General features: G+C 44.9%; 3 protein-coding genes across 3 annotated transcripts in view; 2 read left to right on the top strand and 1 right to left on the bottom strand.

The window, feature by feature from the left end:
• The window catches only part of LOC139559702 (low-density lipoprotein receptor-related protein 8-like), a 169627-nt gene extending 166397 nt beyond the window's left edge, over nucleotides 1-3230 (bottom strand). The window contains exons 1-2 of the mRNA XM_071375922.1: nucleotides 3055-3230; nucleotides 2301-2423 (exon numbers count right to left, since the gene is read on the bottom strand). Of these exons, the coding sequence (XP_071232023.1) occupies nucleotides 2301-2423; nucleotides 3055-3118 (187 nt within the window). The 5' untranslated portion in view covers nucleotides 3119-3230. The remainder of the gene's footprint in view (nucleotides 1-2300; nucleotides 2424-3054) is intronic.
• Nucleotides 3231-14689: 11459 nt separating this feature from the next.
• LOC139560245 (uncharacterized) lies at nucleotides 14690-17141 on the top strand. Its single transcript, XM_071376839.1, has 4 exons — nucleotides 14690-15152; nucleotides 15465-15727; nucleotides 15956-16091; nucleotides 16679-17141. Exons 1-4 carry the CDS (start codon nucleotides 14741-14743, stop codon nucleotides 16753-16755), a joined length of 888 nt encoding a protein of 295 aa, XP_071232940.1. The 5' UTR covers nucleotides 14690-14740; the 3' UTR covers nucleotides 16756-17141.
• Nucleotides 17142-18102: 961 nt separating this feature from the next.
• Nucleotides 18103-19203, top strand: part of LOC139560384 (cilia- and flagella-associated protein 57-like) — a 41268-nt gene continuing 40167 nt past the window's right edge. Inside the window, exons 1-2 of the mRNA XM_071377090.1 lie at nucleotides 18103-18232; nucleotides 18394-18594. Coding sequence (XP_071233191.1) covers nucleotides 18438-18594 — 157 coding nt within the window. The 5' untranslated portion in view covers nucleotides 18103-18232; nucleotides 18394-18437. The remainder of the gene's footprint in view (nucleotides 18233-18393; nucleotides 18595-19203) is intronic.

Raw genomic sequence — 19203 nt, 5'->3', positions numbered from 1 at the left:
TGTGTGTGTGTGTGTGTGTGTGTGTGTGTGTGTGTGTGTGTGTGTGTGAGAGAGAGAGAGAGAGAGAGAGAGAAAGAAAAATTGAGATTACGAGAGAGAAAGAGATTGAGATCTATCTGCATTGTGTCCCGCCACACGCCAACACCTCTTTTATGCTACCGCTACTCTCTGTTCACATATATGCATAGTCACTTTAACCATATCTACATGTACATACTACCTCAATCAGCCTGACTAACCGGTGTCTGTATGTAGCCTCACTACTGTTATTTACTGTCTTTTTACTGTTGTTTTAATTTCTTTACTTACCTATAGTTCACCTAATAGCTTTTTTGCACTATTGGCTAGAGCCCGTAAGTAAGCATTTCACTGTAAGGTCTACCTGTTGTATTCATTCGGTGAACGTGACAAATACACTTCGATTTGATTTGATTTGAGAGAGAGAAAGAGTGTCTGTGTGTGGGGGGGGGGGGGTGTACAGAGGGAGTTGCAGGAATTCCTCTTGAGCCACAATAAACCCAAAGAGACAAAAGAGCAACGGTTTTCACTTCTGGCTCCACTTTAACAATGTCTTTGTTTGTGCCGCTCCACTGAAACCATAGGACACGGGCTGGGCCGCTCCACTGAAAACATAGGACACGGGCTGGGCCGCTCCACTGAAAACATAGGACACGGGCTGGGCCGCTCCACTGAAAACATAGGACACGGGTTGGGCCGCTCCACTGAAAACATAGGACACGGGCTGGGCCGCTCCACTGAAACCATAGGACACGGGTTGGGCCGCTCCACTGAAACCATAGGACACGGGCTGGGCCGCTCCACTGAAAACATAGGACACGGGCTGGGCCGCTCCACTGAAAACATAGGACACGGGCTGGGCCGCTCCACTGAAACCATAGGACACGGGCTGGGCCGCTCCACTGAAACCATAGGACACGGGCTGGGCCGCTCCACTGAAAACATAGGACACGGGCTGGGCCGCTCCACTGAAAACATAGGACACGGGCTGGGCCGCTCCACTGAAACCATAGGACACGGGCTGGGCCGCTCCACTGAAAACATAGGACACGGGCTGGGCCGCTCCACTGAAAACATAGGACACGGGCTGGGCCGCTCCACTGAAAACATAGGACACGGGTTGGGCCGCTCCACTGAAAACATAGGACACGGGCTGGGCCGCTCCACTGAAACCATAGGACACGGGCTGGGCCGCTCCACTGAAACCATAGGACACGGGCTGGGCCGCTCCACTGAAAACATAGGACACGGGCTGGGCCGCTCCACTGAAAACATAGGACACGGGCTGGGCCGCTCCACTGAAACCATAGGACACGGGCTGGGCCGCTCCACTGAAAACATAGGACACGGGCTGGGCCGCTCCACTGAAAACATAGGACACGGGTTGGGCCGCTCCACTGAAACCATAGGACACGGGCTGGGCCGCTCCACTGAAAACATAGGACACGGGCTGGGCCGCTCCACTGAAAACATAGGACACGGGCTGGGCCGCTCCCCTGAAACCATAGGACACGGGCTGGGCCGCTCCCCTGAAACCATAGGACACGGGCTGGGCTCACACAGAGCAAGGAGGTTGGAATTCTATAATGTTTTATGAGTCTGGCTGCATTCTGGCTACCTATCAAAACTCTATGCATAGGCTTCTATATTCTATACTAGCTGTCAGCCGATTGCACTATGTGGGTGGGAAGAAATGGGAAAGATTGCTGTCCAATCATCTTTCACGCCTCCACCACAAATTGCACCAGAGGCCTGAGACCCCAAAATAGCCTGGAACTCTCGAGTTAAATCACCTGCTACACCATCGGGCCCTAGAGCAGGGATGACCCCGACCCCAGTTAAAAGTTGCCCATCCCTGCCCTAGAGCTTCCCAACTCATGTGTGAGGTTACACCCGTCCTTTCTGTTATTTCCCCTAACTCTATCCTCCTGGTGCCTATCCTCCTGGTGCCTATCCTCCTGGTGCCTATCCTCCTGGTGCCTATCCTCCTGGTGCCTCTTGGTCTTTCAATCACTAGTGGGAAAGCTCACCCGGTTCAAAATAGCTACCAAGAGATTCTGCCAGTCAAATAAAAGTTACTCGCTTTTAACATTATTTGACAAACATTTTTGTGATGCAAAGACAGCAAACCACCATAATCTACCAAATATGCCAAAGAGTCACTATTACACAAGTCATGGTCTGTTTCTCCAGTGTCAGGTGTGTTTTGTAGGCTAAAAGCAATTGAAACGGGAGAAAAACTTTAAAAGATAACTTAAAGACATTTTTGTTTTTCCACTTACCACAGTTTTCCTCGTCGCTGTTGTCTGAGCAGTCGTCATCGTCATCGCACCTCCATATGGTCGGTATACACCTTCTGTTATTGCACTGAAACTGGCCTTCCTCACACTCTTCTGCCTCTGTTCCTGCAATGTGTGTGTGTGTGTGTGTGTGTTGGGGGGGGGGGCACACATTAATATGCGTCCACAAAAAGGCACGCACTCAAACTGTCATTTGCAAATGAATGCCTACTTGATATTCAGCATATTCATCCAGTCAGTAAGTATTGACTGAGGATTCCGTTTATGAGCGTCACTTAGAGGCTGTTTGGTTACAGGCAACTGGAGACACAATTGTAACGGACCGATTCTGTAGACCTAATTGATCATTATAGGCTACAATTTAATAAACCACATCGTTACAATGAGACAAAGATTAATGTAGCCAGCCTACTGCCCCACATCCTATGTTACAATTATATGGATGCTGCCTCACATCCAAGGAGGAACACATGCCAAGTAGACGAACAAATTGTCCATAAATGTTCTCATTTATTTTACATCGAAAATACAGTTTAAACGCCCCCAATTTGTATTGTGTGCTATTTTCATTGAGCTTTCAGAAACAATGAGGGGTTCTCCCACATTGCTGTAGCGCTTGGAATCATTCGCTATCATCCGGAGGTGACCGCATATGGACCCCTCTCTGTTTAGCGTATTACGGGTATAATTTTACCCGATTACCATAATTTTAGTGATCAAAGAAAATAGGACCAACCTTTTGAGCAGTGTTTTAGGACTAACAAATGAAAGAGCAGTAGTTTCCTTATATCCGTCCACATTTCTGGAGGAGGTGGTGAAGCTTATACACAAACAAAGCCTGTCCGAAAATCCGTTCTTCTAGCGATGCGACGGTGTTAGCCTACTTTACCGGCCGAAACCCCCCTTGCCTTGCCTCAGCCTCACTGGCAATTTGAATCGGTGACGACGGCGTGTATGGGCGGGGATTGTGCCAAGAAAATAAAGCATTCTGTTTTTTTTATGCGCCCCATTCTTTGCTGCCGATAACGTGAATATGTGTAGTCTACTGTAGCCTATAATTTTTTACAATGTTCTACAGAAGGCCAAAACACTGTCGGGAATTCCCAAAACTAAGAATTAACTTTTGTTCTTCACGCGTGATGGATAGGCAGAAATGCATGAGGATGCATAGACCAACAACGCATATAATAACTTATTACAGTATCCGATTCTACAGATGAAAACAATACATAACAAAGGTTTAAAATAACAACTCTACAGTGGACCTTCAGGACAAAGCTCTTACCTGAACAGATGTAATTGTATTCGTTTCATAATGTTCCCACTAATTAGGGTCCTATGGAAACAAGGACCAAAACGAAGGTTTATCCTACCAAAATAATACACAATAAACCATGTTTTTATTAATTTAATATCTAATTGAACATTTTCTGCAAAATAATTGTATGTATCACATAAATATTGAAGAGGGAGCGACACATACAAACACAAACACACACACACACACACACAGAGAGCAAGAGAGAGATACACGATCAATCAATCAAATGTATTTACAAATCCCTTTTTACAGGGCTGTACAGTGCTGTACAGAAACCCAGCCTAAAACCCCAAACAGCAAGCAATGCAGATGTAGAAGCACGGTGGCTAGGAAAAACTCCCTAGAAAGGCAGGGAACCTAGGAAGAAACCTAGAGAGGAACCAGGCTCTCAGTGGTGGCCAGTCCTCTTCTGGCTGTGCTGGGTGGAGATTATAACAGTACATGGCCAAGATGTTCAAACATTCATAGATGACCAGCAGGGTAAAATAATAACAATCACAGTGGTTGTAGAGGGTGCAACATGTCAGCACCTCAGGTGTAAATGTCAGTTGCCTTTTCATAGCCGATCATTCAGAGTTAGAGACAACAGGTGCGGTAGAGAGAGAGAGTGGAAAACAGCAGGTCCGGGACAAGGTAGAATGTCCGGTGAACAGATCATGGTTCCCTAGCCGCAGGCAGAACTGTTGAAACTGGAGCAGCAGCACGACCAGGTGGACTGGGGACAGCAAGGAGTCATCAGGCCAGGTAGTCCTGAGGCATGGTCCTAGGGCTCAGGTCCTCCGAGAGAAGAGATAGAGAGAGAGAGAGAATTAGAGGGAGCATACTTAAATTCACACAGGACACCGGATAAGACAGGAGAAATTCTCCAGATATAACAGACTGACCCTAGCCCCCAGACACATAAACTATTTCAGCATAATTACTAGAGGCTGAGACAGGAGGGGTCGGGAGACACTGTGGCCCCGTCCGACTATACCCCCGGACAGGGCCAACCAGGCAGGATATAACCCCACCCACTTTGCCAAAGCATAGCCCCCACACCACTAGAGGGATATCTTCAACCACCAATTTACCATCCTGAGACAAGGCCGAGTATAGCCCACAAAGATTTCCCCCACGGCACGAACCCGAGGGGGGCGCCAACCTGGACAGGAAGATCACGTCAGAGACTCAACCCACTCAAGTGACGCACCCCTCCTACGGACGGCATGGAAGAGCACCAGTAAACCAGTGATTCAGCCACCCGTTATAGGGTTAGAGACAGAGAATCCCAGTGGAGAGAGGGGAACCTGGCCGGAACACTTCTACCCAGCTGGCTGTACAATCAGACAGACAGACAGACAGACAGACAGACAGACAGACAGACAGACAGACAGACAGACAGACAGACAGACAGACAGACAGACAGACAGACAGACAGACAGACAGACAGACAGACAGACAGACAGACAGACAGACAGACAGACAGTAAGGTGGAGTGGGGAACTAGGCAGAGGAAAATATAAATGGGGTTACGGAGGTCAAACGATTCTGCACCTGCAGGTGTTTAAAACACGTCTGGACTTGTTTGCCAGCAGATGCTCAATGTGCGCATCTTTTAAAAAAGGGTCTGAGAGTCCCTCTGTGGCTTTTCTCTATCTGCACCAGCGTGCAAAGTTACAGCAGGAGCTCCCCCCTTGACACTGCCATATATTTTTAACAACCCTAATCTTAATAGACAACACACCAAACAATTATGAAGACAAAAACACCTCTCGTCTAATATGCAAATGGTAAGGTGAGCAAGAGTCTCCGGCTAGCTTCCCTGTGGCGGCAGCACAACATTACTACTTCATTACCCACCGTACAACTGTTTAACTGGTTTTGCTTAACACAGTGAGGTTTCTGCACTGTGGTGAGGAAGGGGGGAAAAAGCACAATGGGTATTTACAGTGTCGATGATCGCCTCGCCAAAACAAACGATGGCGTCAGTCAAATCTAGGCCACGACCATTGCTGACAGCAAAGAAAATCTGTCATATTAATGGAGATAAGCTGAAGTGGAACTTAATCCCACCACTACCCCCCCCCCTTCCAACACACACATGACAATAATATCCTTAGCCAATCAGAGCGTTGAACCAAAGAGGGAAACATGTTGTCATGCCTGTTATCATGGATGCATTGATGAGTGAAAAATACATTTTGGAGGCCATTGTTGTGCTCTGACGTGATCAAATACATTTCAGGCATTACTGTCTAAGAGTCAATGTCTTGAGCGCTGTGCAAAGAAAAATACAATAACTGACTTTCAGCCCACTGTGGAAACCTCCTCTTGCCCCAGTGAGCAGCAGCAGAAATTGGGGGCCTGAATGTCACTGATTATGGGTGTCTCATTCTCCACAGGGATAGGGGGCAAAAGGCATCTGTTCCCTTGCCAGATGAGAAATACTGAAGAACTGAACTAGACACCTCTTGAAAGATACATGATCTTCAATATAAGGATAAGTGAAAGGATATAATCACTCTCAGACAAAGATGATGTTACACTTGTTGTAAGCGTCTCTCTGTTCTCATTTTGCTTGCAAATTCCCAGGATTACAACAAGTGGCTGCCTCAGACGAGAGGCCCTGTCAGCGGCAGATCTACCCGATCCAGTCACAAACTGATCCTTCCCCTACTACCCGATCCAGTCACAAACTGATCCTTCCCCTACTACCCGATCCAGTCACAAACTGATCCTTCCCCCTACTACCCGATCCAGTCACAAACTGATCCTTCCCCCTACTACCCGATCCAGTCACAAACTGATCCTTCCCCCTACTACCTGATCCAGTCACAAACTGATCCTTCCCCTACTACCCGATCCAGTCACAAACTGATCCTTCCCCCTACTACCCGATCCAGTCACAAACTGATCCTTCCCCTACTACCCGATCCAGTCACAAACTGATCCTTCCCCCTACTACCCGATCCAGTCACAAACTGATCCTTCCCCCTACTACCCGATCCAGTCACAAACTGATCCTTCCCCCTACTACCCGATCCAGTCACAAACTGATCCTTCCCCCTACTACCTGATCCAGTCACAAACTGATCCTTCCCCTACTACCCGATCCAGTCACAAACTGATCCTTCCCCCTACTACCCGATCCAGTCACAAACGGATCCTTCCCCTACTACCCGATCCAGTCACAAACTGATCCTTCCACCTACTACCCGATCCAGTCACAAACTGATCCTTCCACCTACTACCCGATCCAGTCACAAACTGATCCTTCCCCCTACTACCCGATCCAGTCACAAACTGATCCTTCCCCCTACTACCCGATCCAGTCACAAACTGATCCTTCCCCCTACTACCCGATCCAGTCACAAACTGATCCTTCCCCCTACTACCCGATCCAGTCACAAACTGATCCTTCCCCCTACTACCCGATCCAGTCACAAACTGATCCTTCCCCCTACTACCCGATCCAGTCACAAACTGATCCTTCCCCCTACTACCTGATCCAGTCACAAACTGATCCTTCCACCTACTACCCGATCCAGTCACAAACTGATCCTTCCCCTACTACCCGATCCAGTCACAAACTGATCCTTCCCCCTACTACCTGATCCAGTCACAAACTGATCCTTCCCCCTACTACCCGATCCAGTCACAAACTGATCCTTCCCCCTACTACCTGATCCAGTCACAAACTGATCCTTCCCCTACTACCCGATCCAGTCACAAACTGATCCTTCCCCTACTACCCGATCCAGTCACAAACTGATCCTTCCCCCTACTACCCGATCCAGTCACAAACTGATCCTTCCCCCTACTACCCGATCCAGTCACAAACTGATCCTTCCCCTACTACCCGATCCAGTCACAAACTGATCCTTCCCCCTACTACCCGATCCAGTCACAAACTGATCCTTCCCCTACTACCCGATCCAGTCACAAACTGATCCTTCCCCCTACTACCCGATCCAGTCACAAACTGATCCTTCCCCTACTACCCGATCCAGTCACAAACTGATCCTTCCACCTACTACCCGATCCAGTCACAAACTGATCCTTCCACCTACTACCCGATCCAGTCACAAACTGATCCTTCCCCCTACTACCCGATCCAGTCACAAACTGATCCTTCCCCCTACTACCCGATCCAGTCACAAACTGATCCTTCCCCCTACTACCCGATCCAGTCACAAACTGATCCTTCCCCCTACTACCCGATCCAGTCACAAACTGATCCTTCCCCCTACTACCCGATCCAGTCACAAACTGATCCTTCCCCCTACTACCCGATCCAGTCACAAACTGATCCTTCCCCCTACTACCTGATCCAGTCACAAACTGATCCTTCCCCCTACTACCCGATCCAGTCACAAACTGATCCTTCCCCTACTACCCGATCCAGTCACAAACTGATCCTTCCCCCTACTACCTGATCCAGTCACAAACTGATCCTTCCCCCTACTACCCGATCCAGTCACAAACTGATCCTTCCCCCTACTACCCGATCCAGTCACAAACTGATCCTTCCCCCTACTACCCGATCCAGTCACAAACTGATCCTTCCCCCTACTCGGACTGACAGGTACAACAACAGTCCTATGCCTTACTCTTGTGAGACTGCTTAATGCTGCTTAACTGTAATATTGTATACTACAGCCTATATGTACTGTATATATGTTGTATTTACTTACATAGGCCTATGTATGCTATGCTATGCCTATGCTATGCTATGCTATGCTATGCCTATGCTATGCTATGCCTATGCTATGCTATGCTATGCTATGCTATGCTATGCCTATGTATGCTGCAATTCAGCTTTTAGATGCAAATGTGTACAATTCAAAATAAACCTTCAATAAATAAATATAAATGAAAATCCATAAATAAAGTACAAATAAAGAACAACAAGAAATCTCTCAGATATAGGTATCATTTGAATGCCTACGTAATAAGCATATGGGGACACCACAGACAATGTGAAAATATGCAGATATGTATACTAAAATATACATGTCATAATTCAGACTAGACCCAAGCCCGGTAAGCCCACATCACAACCGAGAATGATAGCACAATGTTCTGAAACCATCTGGAATCTTTAAGTGGCAGAAATGAACTGGATCAAATTGGAATCTCACCTGTTGATGATAACGCAGAAGGAATTTAGTTTTCAGCCAGTTTGCTGCCAGAGAGTGAATGAGGACTGAAGGAAAATACATTCGGCACACTGAGGATTAAGAGGCAAACTACAGTACATCTGTAACGTCTGCTTCCAGCTCACACCCTCAAACACCTAGATCCCCTGAACGCAGCTCACTCTCCAGATCCCAATCACCTGAATTCTGATCACCTGTTCACACACCTGTATGTCATTATCACACACTGTTTAGTTCAGTTCTTTGCACCCAATCACTGTGAGGTATTGTTTGTTTTGTGACACACGTCTTTCAGAGCGCTGGTTTTCCAGTGATTTACTCCTCCTGTGTATGATAGCTTTTGCCTGCCTCACTAACGACGCCTTTTGCCTATTCCCTGTTTCCTGTTACCTACCTATAGCCTGATCTCCCGAACGATGTTACTAGCCTTTTCCCTGACTGTACTGTTGCCCTTTTGGACCCCCTGTGTATGACCTTCTGCCTACCCCTGGACCCAGCTACCTGCCTCCTCCTGTGGTCCTCCTGTGGTCCTGCAATAAACACCTGCTGTGCCCTGCGCTTGAAACCAGCTCTCTGTCTCCCCTCGTGTTCATTACACCATCCTGTGTGAGAAGAGAGAGAGAGAGATTGACAGAGAGAGTGAGATTGACAGAGATTGACAGAGAGAGAGATTGACAGAGATTGACAGAGAGAGAGAGAGATTGAGGGAGATTGACAGATAGAGAGATTGACAGAGATTGACAGAGAGAGATTGACAGAGATTGACAGAGAGAGACAGAGATTGTCAGAAAGAGACAGAGATTGACAGAGAGAGAGAGAGAGATTGAAAGAGAGATATTGACAGAGAAACAGAGAGACAGAGATTGATTGACAGAGAGACAGAGAATGATTGACAGAGAGACAGAGAATGATTGACAGAGCGACAGAGATTGATTGACAGAGAGACAGAGATTGATTGACAGAGAGAGAGAGAGAGAGAGAGCGAGAGAGAGAGATTGACAGAGAGAGAGATTGACAGAGAGAGAGATTGACAGAGAGAGAGAGAGAGATTGACAGAGAGAAAGATTGACAGAGAGACAGAGAGACAGAGAGACAGAGATTGATTGACAGAGAGACAGAGATTGATTGACAGAGAGACAGAGATTGGTTGACAGAGAGACAGAGATTGATTGACAGAGAGGCAGAGATTGATTGACAGAGAGGCAGAGAGAGGCAGAGAGAGAGAGAGAGAGAGAGAGAGAGAGAGAGAGAGAGAGAGAGAGAGAGAGAGAGAGAGAGAGAGAGAGAGAGAGAGAGAGAGAGAGAGAGAGAGAGAGAGAGAGAGAGAGAGAGAGAGAGAGAGAGAGAGAGAGAAATGTTTGTCAATCGATTGCAGCAATGTATAAATCCCAGAGGGGAACATTTACAAAATGGTTCTACAAAAAAATGCATTTAAATGTTAATCAAACGAGACAGAACTGCATACAGATAGAAGAGACTCTATAGTGCATGTCAGAGCAAAAACCAGACCATGAGGTCAAAGGAATTATCCGTAGAGCTCCAAGACAGGATGGTGTCGAAGCACAGATGTGGGGAAGGGTACCAAAACATGTTTGCAGCAATGAAGGTCCCCAAGAACACAGTGGCCTCCATCATTCTTAAATGGAAGAAGTCTGGAACCACCAAGACTCTTCCTAGAGCTGGCCACCCGGCCAAACCGAGCAATCAGGGGAGAAGGGCCTCGATCAGGGAGGTGGCCAAGAACCTAATGGTCACTCTGACAGAGCTCTAGAGTTCCTCTGTGGAGATGGGAGAACCTTCCAGAAGGACAACCATCTCTGCAGCACTCCACCAATGAGGTCTTTATGGTAGAGTGCCCAGATGGAAGCCACTCCTCAGTAAAAGGTACATGACAGCCCGCTTGGAGTTTGCCAAAAGGCACCTAAAGGACTCTCAGACTATGAGAAACAAGATTCTCTGGTCTGATGAAACCAAGATTGAACTCTTTGGCTTGAATGCCAAGCGTCACGTCTGGAGGAAACCTGGCACCATCCCTACGGTGAAGCATGGTGGGGGCAGCATCATGCTGTGGGAATGTTTTTCAGAGGCAGGGACTGGGAGACTAGTCAGGATCGAGGAAAAGATGAACGGAGCAAAGTACAGAACGATCCTTGACAAAAACCTGCTCCAGAGAGCTCAGGACCTCAGACTGGGGCGAAGGTTCACCTTCCAACAGCACAACAACCCTAAGCACACAGCCAAGACAACACAGGAGTGGTTTCGGGTCAAGTCTCTGAATGTCCTTGAGTGGCCCAGCAAGAGCCCAGACTTGAACCCGATCGAACATCTCTGGAGAGACCTGAAAATAGCTGTGCAGCGATGCTCCCCATCCAACCTGACAGAGCTTGAGAGGATCTGCAGAGAAGAATGGGAGAAGCTCCCCAAATACAGGTGTGCCAAGCTTGTAGCGTCATACCCAAGAAGACTCAAGGCTGTAATCGCTGCCAAAGGTGCTTCAACATATTACTGAGTAAAGGGTCTGAATACTTATGTAAATGTGATATTTCAGTTTTTTTTATTTGCAAAAATTTCTAAAAACCTGTTTTTGCTTAGTCATTATGGGGTATTGTGTGTAGATAGACGAGGAAAAAAACTATTTAATACATTTTCAAAAAAAGTCTGTAACGTAACAAAATGTGGAAAAAGTCAAGTGGTCTGAATACTTTCCGAATGCACTGTATGTCTATAGCTACACAGTATGTAGTATACAGGTCACTGTGGTTTTCTGTGGTGACAAAGGCAAATCGCTAAAATGGATGATCCTGAACCAAATCCCTGGACATGAACCAAATCACTGGACCTGAACCAAATCACTGGACCTGAACCAAATCACTGGACCTTAACTAAATCACTGGACATGAACCAAATCCCTGGACCTTAACTAAATCACTGGACATGAACCAAATCCCTGGACCTGAACCAAATCCCTGGACATGAACCAAATCCCTGGACCTGAACCAAATCACTGGACCTGAACCAAATCACTGGACCTGAACCAAATCCCTGGACCTTAACTAAATCACTGGACATGAACCAAATCCATGGACATGAACCAAATCACTGGACATGAACCAAATCCCTGGACCTGAACCAAATCCCTGGACCTGAACCAAATCACTGGACATTAACCAAATCCCTGGACCTTAACTAAAATAATGCTGTGTGTGTTAATACATAATAAAACTTTCCTGAACCAACACTTGACTCCTCCCCCTTCTAGCTCTGACTTTGCTGATGGCTACTTTGAGGAAAAGTTACTTACTACGCCTGTGATATGTGGTTGTGCCACCTAGCTATCTTAAGATCAATGCACTAACTGTAAGTCGCTCTGGATAAGAGCATCGGCTTAAAGACTCAAATGTAAAATGTAAATGTGTAACGTTAATACCACTAAAGCCCACTACCTATGACCACAGCCTCTTACCTGCTAAAAAAACCTTTCAGACTTCAGTGGTGTAAAGTACTAAAGTAAAAATACTTTAAAGTACTACTTAAATCGTTTTTGGGGGGGGTATCTGTACTTTACTTTTTATATTTTTGCCAACTTTAACTTTTACTTCACTACATTCCTAAAGAAAAGAATATACTTTTAACTCCATGCATTTTCCCCGACACCCAAAAGTACTCGTTACATTTTGACAGGAAAATGGTCCAATTCACAGCCTATACCAATGCCTCTCTTCCCACAGCCTATACCAATGCCTCTCTTCCGACAGCCTATACCAATGCCTCTCTTCCGACAGCCTATACCAATGCTTCTCTTCCGACAGCCTATACCAATGCTTCTCTTCCGACAGCCTATACCAATGCCTCTCTTCCGACAGCCTATACCAATGCTTCTCTTCCGACAGCCTATACCAATGCCTCTCTTCCAACAGCCTATACCAATGCCTCTCTTCCGACAGCCTATACTAATGCTTCTCTTCACAGCCTATACCAATGCCTCTCTTCCGACAGCCTATACCAATGCATCTCTTCACAGCCTATACCAATGCCTCTCTTCCGACAGCCTATACCAATGCCTCTCTTCCGACAGCCTATACCAATGCTTCTCTTCCGACAGCCTATACCAATGCATCTCTTCACAGCCTATACCAATGCCTCTCTTCCGACAGCCTATACCAATGCATCTCTTCACAGCCTATACCAATGCTTCTCTTCCGACAGCCTATACCAATGCCTCTCTTCCCACAGCCTATACCAATGCCTCTCTTCCGACAGCCTATACCAATGCCTCTCTTCCGACAGCCTATACCAATGCCTCTCTTCCCACAGCCTATACCAATGCCTCTCTTCCGACAGCCTATACCAATGCCTCTCTTCCGACAGCCTATACCAATGCTGTGAGAGTTGACGGTGGCGGGCCTGCCTCGGCTGAGTTGAAAATGAGTTGATCTGCATTTGTCACTTTATATCCAGTCAATGATGTCATTTCCAGAGAACACCATGGACCCTGTTTGAATACTCTAAGATGCATCCTTCCTTCCTTCAGTTATCACTGTTCTGACATTGGATAACTGGTGAAAGCTACTGTGTGTCATGGAAAGAATAGTATTGGAACAGGACCCCGTGTACAGTAAGTATCCTGAACCTCATCATTCCCCTTTAGCACAACTGTTGTTTTGAGTTTGGATGCACTGCAGTATTATATTGTCATTATACTCCTGTGTTTTTACAGAACATTGTCATGTTGCATTGTCATGATTCAGTAGCAGCAGCAGCATCCTCGCAACACAGTGCAGCCTAATCTTACCATCAAGTCCACATATAGACTGAGCCCCGGCCGCTGTTGGCTATTCATGTAATGTATAAAGTATAGTGTTTGCATGTACGCGCCACAGTCGCTGCTACCTTACAAGCACCGTTCTGTACTTTTCAATCACTCACACTTGGATACTATTCAGTGGTTTTGGGATTGTCTCACGCTGTCTCCCCCCAGAACCTCAGAGCCAGGAGGCTGGTGTACATCTGAACTGACTGATGTAGCGTGACACAGTGGTGCGCTGTGCAGCCGAGCATAGACAGCCTAATGGCAGCTGAGTGACACCATCATAAATCACAACCTCCTCTCCCCCATCACCTTGGCAACACATACAACCCAGACACTAGCAGGCATACACTTTATAAAGATCGACGTTTTATGTTGAAGACACCTCATTATGAGGCAATTAGTAGTCTGTTTTATGGTTGACACATAGGATGGGTGGTGTAACTTTTCATATAATTAGTTTAAGAATGTTATACTCTGTGTTCAGTTTTCTTAGTTTTTTATATAGTTTAGGTTTATTTGAAGAAAAGTAGCCATTTCTGCTGGTATTTCAAATACAATTAAAACATTTATAAATTATTAATACATCTTACAAATTGTAGTGCTATTTACAGTATAGTGTTAAATATAGTGTTTTACATTTAATTCCACATTGATAAGACATTGCGTGCAAAACCAGCATGCATGAGCCCATTCTGAAACTTGCTGAATTACATTTTGTATTTTGGGCAATTAATTGACGACGCTCATGTGAACAACGTTTGTAAACTATTCCCACGCCCAAATAGATACAAGGTTTCACGTCACGTGGCACCGCCGCTTTAAATTGTGTTGTTCCTAAGTGAAAAGTCTCTTGACTGAAAGCTCATGATCGTGACAAGCCTAGCTAGCAACAAAATCAGTGGGAAAATTAAGCCATTTTCGGTTAACTTTCGCTTTGACTTGCAGGCTTCTTGATCGCGGATAACTAGCTAGCTAAGTAGAATTAATCATGTCAAATGTTTACAAACCGCAAAAAAGTCCGCGAAACCCAAAGTGTGCCAGATGCAGAAATCATGGATTCATTGTTCAACTCAAGGGACATTCGGGACAGTGTCAATTTCTTAAATGCAACTGTTGGAAATGTTCTCTGATTGCAGAGAGAACGAAAATAATGGCATTCCAAAGACGGATCAAGAAAACTAACAAAGAAGAATCAGCACTTAATTTGACGTGGTCAAGGCCCGGTGATACAGCGGTTGATGGCACTTTGAGCGGCCGGGAGGAAAGTGCACATCTGCCTGACACATCTGGAGTGATGTTTCCTGGCCCCGGAACACGTACAGAGACAGTCATCAAGATGCCACCACAACGGTTTGAAGAGGCAGACGGTAGGACCTATGCGGAGATGGAGGTCCCCATGGCAGTGGGCCATGACAGGGCTGCCAAAGAAGGCCATGGTCCATGGATCACCCATGAACCGCAGAGAAAGTCCACCCCTGGAGGTGGTGATTATGGCGGTGAAGATGGTCGTTACGGGGCACCTTGGAGTGGGATTCAGGATGCGCCTTCAGTGATGAGTCGAAGTAAGTGGATCATTCTTTTGTTGAATACATTCACTGAACATGCATGTGTTTTTGTAGCGCTACCTAACGTTACATTCATGAAAAACATAATAAATAAATAAACGATATATATTTTGATTTTGTTGATAAACATTGTCAACTGGGTAGCTAGCTAACATGGTTAGGTTGCTATTGAATTTTAGAGCTCTAATTTCGCGCCTTTTTATTCTCTTGTTGTGATGCGTTTCAGCGTTTGTGATTATGTAGCCTACACATAATTCTGTATGTACAAACTCGCATTTACATTTTTTCCCCCTTTACTTCTCCACAAAGGCGGCCCACATTTCCCCAGCGACTATGTTATAGCGGAGTTTGGCGGTCAGAGAGACATGTACTCTGGAGAAATGGTGGCCATGCAGTTCCCCTTCAAGTTGTACTCACGCTACCCCAATGGCTACGCGGCTTGCCCAGCCATTCTGGTGAACATGCCGCTGTCACCACCAGGGCCTTTCAAGGTCGGGAATGGTCCAGTGGGGTTCCCTCACTTTCCACCACCTGGCCCGATGCACTACCCTCCTGAGGCAGGTCCTATAAACGTAAGACCAAAAATCATTAGAATTAAAAAATATATATAATGAAGTAAATGTGCTGTCAAAATGGGCTTTACAGTTGAGGACATTACAGTATGCCTATGACATGACATATAAAATATTTTTTTTGCAATCCATACTATGCCATGACGGTGTATAGCTATTTTTGTGAAAATGAACATTGACAACATGGAAGGATTTGCTTGTATGTGAATGTGTATGGTTTGCACCCAGGGTGGCAGAGCGCAATTCTTTGCCCATCACCCCCCTGGCAGTGACATTCGTCCTGGAAGCTACCCGGAGGAGCTGGTTCTGAGGTCGCATCCACCACCACAGCCTTCTCTAACTAAGGACAGAGAACATGGAACAAGTACGTGTGTTTGTGGCTGTTGCTGGCAATCATAATGTGTTAGTGGAATGCATAATGTCATAGAGACCACTGTCACTTGCTCTGCCACTGAGGCCTCAATGCTGCGGAGGATGTAACGACTGATAATGGCAGAACAGTGGAACATTTCCATAGTACATTAAGAGACAGGTCAAAATTTTATTATATTTCTCAGTTTCTTACAGATATTATTGGCATATATACACAGTCAAACACAATCTCAGTTCATACCATCTACCTCTACATTCTCTGATGGCTCCTGAGTGGCGCAGCGGTCTAAAGCACTGCATCTCAGTGCTAGAGGCGTCACTACAGACACTGGTTCAATTCCAGGCTGTATCACAACCGGCCGTGATTGGGACTCTCATAGGGAAGCGCGCAATTGGCCCAGCGTTGTCCGGGTTTGGACGGGGTAGCCCGTCATTGTAAATAAGAATTTGTTCTTAACTAACTTGCCTAGTTTAAATAAAGGTTAAATAAATGCATTCTCTGACCACACTTGGTGTTAACTGAGGTAGACAACTCGATTGGCGTGCTCACAATGTTGTCTTTCCTTTCTCCTACTACAGACGCACATCCCCAAAGCAGCCAAGGGTCAGAGAGCAGCTCACTGGAACATGCCTCCTCTTCCCAGAACACTGTGTGAGGGCGAAGGTCATGTGGTTGGCATCCTTACACCATATATCCACTTGAGAAAAATAATCTTTACCCTTTCTGTTGTGCAATTATACAGGCACCAAAGACTTAGCTAAGTCACTGTTGACATTTTTACCATGTTACACCTTGTAGTGTAGTTCATTATGCACGTGGGGTTTCCATTCTCATTGTACACACAATAACAACCATTGGATAAAATAACAACAACACAAAAATAATCTGCTATTATTTCTGGAGGGGGGGGGATGAAATTTTTTACTTTTTACAGAAGCTATTTTTGTTTAATTATTTAATTAATATTTTTTAACAGTCATATTTATAGCAGCTTGTGAAAGTCAAATATAATCCCATATTTGTTTATATAAAAAAAAAAAATGGATTTGCCTTGTCATTTTTTGTCTTGTCTTTATCAGGAATAATGTTTTCTTCCTAATTCAGTTAATTAGTCAGTTCAGTTGTATTATATTCACAGCCATGTTGCGGTGTTCATGAAATAAAACATATAACAGAAAATCAACGCTGTCGTCATTACGTGTTCCTAAACAGCTGGTTTCATGTAAAGGCCTGTGTGATTTGATGCCGTTTTTTAGTGTAAAGTACATATAAGAAGAAGATCTCTTTGTAAAGTTTCTCTGGGTGCTTCATGTGATTCCGTTGACTGTCAGACCAGTCAAACACAACACGTCCAATTCTTTGTATTACAGAGACTCTTGGACCAGGAGAAAATCTATACGGATTCAATGTTGAATGGCAAAAAAACAGGAACACAGTGTCATTGCTAATATCACATTTGTACATAAGGAATAGCTTATAGTTTTAAGATTACGTTATAATTTTAGCCTGATCTTATTGCTCTCAGTATTTCTTAAATGTTGATCCAAATTCAGACAAGCATTACATTACACCGACCTTCACATGGGGAATATTGAATATGAGGAAGTCACAAAAAAAATTATTGATTCATTACATTTTTTTCCAGACTTCAAACAACCAGTGGGTGGATAAGCTAATTACAACCGACATTATGCGTACATGAATATTAATACAGTCTTGTGTCACAGATGAGTGTTGGGAGTTTTAAAACACAGATCAATGGATTAATTTTGAGCATAAAATTGTCTTACAGTGTTAGAGTAATGTGCAATAAAAAATGATGTTGATATTAAAATGATAAGTAGTACTTGGATATTATTTAAATGCCAAAGCCAATCGCATCTAGAGAATGTACAGTATTTGGCGCCATCCAATGGTCCAGGGTTGCGCGGCATTCTCCATGGTTGCTATAGTATTGCTCTGGCTTCATGTATCCTTGGTAACCACACACACTAGAGAAACACGTCCGTTCTGCAAAACATGATGCACAAAAACATTTTTTAGAAAGACGGATTCACTTCTGAAAACGTTCCAACCGTGCATAACTTGCTAGCTAATATTAACTTTTTTGCAAAGTTTCAACTACGGACCAGGTTAGTGTCAATGCACGAGAGTGGGTGTCTCTGTATTTCAAGCCAGTTAGCTTGAATTGCAAACAGAACTTGCTCAGCTATAACGCTAACTGCTAATTTAGCCTGGCTGTATGTTTGCAATCCATGACTGGTTAGCTAAGTTTGTTTCTTTTGCCTTACAGACATTCGAACAGTTGGTTCTAATAACGTGTTACCGGATTGAACAATGGCTTCGATTGTAGCCCAGTGTCACTACATCTTCGGTTTGCGGACAGGAGTAATAAATAATATTTGCTACTTCGATGAGCAGACTGTCATCTTCCCATGCGGAAACAACTGTGTACGCTACAACATTGACCAGAGATGTCAGAGGTTCATTCCAGGTAGTTGCTCCCAAATGATAACAGTATACATTTGAGCTAGTTATACTTATTTTCTCTTGCAGTGTACATACGGTATCATATGCGTTTAGTTAGCTAGCTAAGTTTATTGGAAAAGTATGTGTTCTCAATCAACTTGTCTGGTTTAACCCTCCTGTTGTGTTCGTTTCATCTTAATTAATTATGTGTTCCCGGTCCAAAATGACCACCCCATTATAGCTGATTAGAAATCCATAATAATACATATATTATCACCTAATGTTGTGTTACATCTTTTTACCAACTTAAGTTCTTGTGAACATTACAAGTTTTGAACTTCTATTTGCTATTTATGGCCTGTAGGCCTCATTGACCTGAGCTCATACAACTCGTTTTTGAGTAAAAAAAAGCATAATGTATGGACTATTTTGACTATCAAATACTCAGATGAAACATTTTGTGTTATTTATCACAGACCACGTTGTGTCAAAGTTTAACAAGGACTCTCTCCTCCTCACCAGTGTCATGATCAAATATATGATCAAGAGTCTCACGTTTTAATTTTTTTATTTAACCAGGTAGGCCAGTTGAGAGCAAGTTCTCATTTACAACTGCGACCTGGCCAAGATAAAG

The sequence above is a fragment of the Salvelinus alpinus genome, chromosome 30, assembly GCF_045679555.1.
Source record: "Salvelinus alpinus chromosome 30, SLU_Salpinus.1, whole genome shotgun sequence".
In the NCBI taxonomy this organism is placed as follows: Eukaryota; Metazoa; Chordata; class Actinopteri; order Salmoniformes; family Salmonidae; genus Salvelinus; species Salvelinus alpinus.
The sequence above is the reverse complement of the archived record's forward strand: the minus strand, read 5'-3'. Positions and strand labels throughout refer to the sequence as shown.

What these genes read in the sequence shown, in the direction of transcription:
- LOC139560245 (XM_071376839.1), top strand. Translation starts at nt 14,741, where the DNA reads ATGGCATTCCAAAGACGGATCAAGAAAACTAACAAAGAAGAATCAGCA. An exon ending in CTGAGGCAGGTCCTATAAAC is followed by an intron (nt 15,728 to 15,955) that starts GTAAGACCAAAA and finishes GTTTGCACCCAG; the next exon opens with GGTGGCAGAGCGCAATTCTT. An exon ending in GGACAGAGAACATGGAACAA is followed by an intron (nt 16,092 to 16,678) that starts GTACGTGTGTTT and finishes CTCCTACTACAG; the next exon opens with ACGCACATCCCCAAAGCAGC.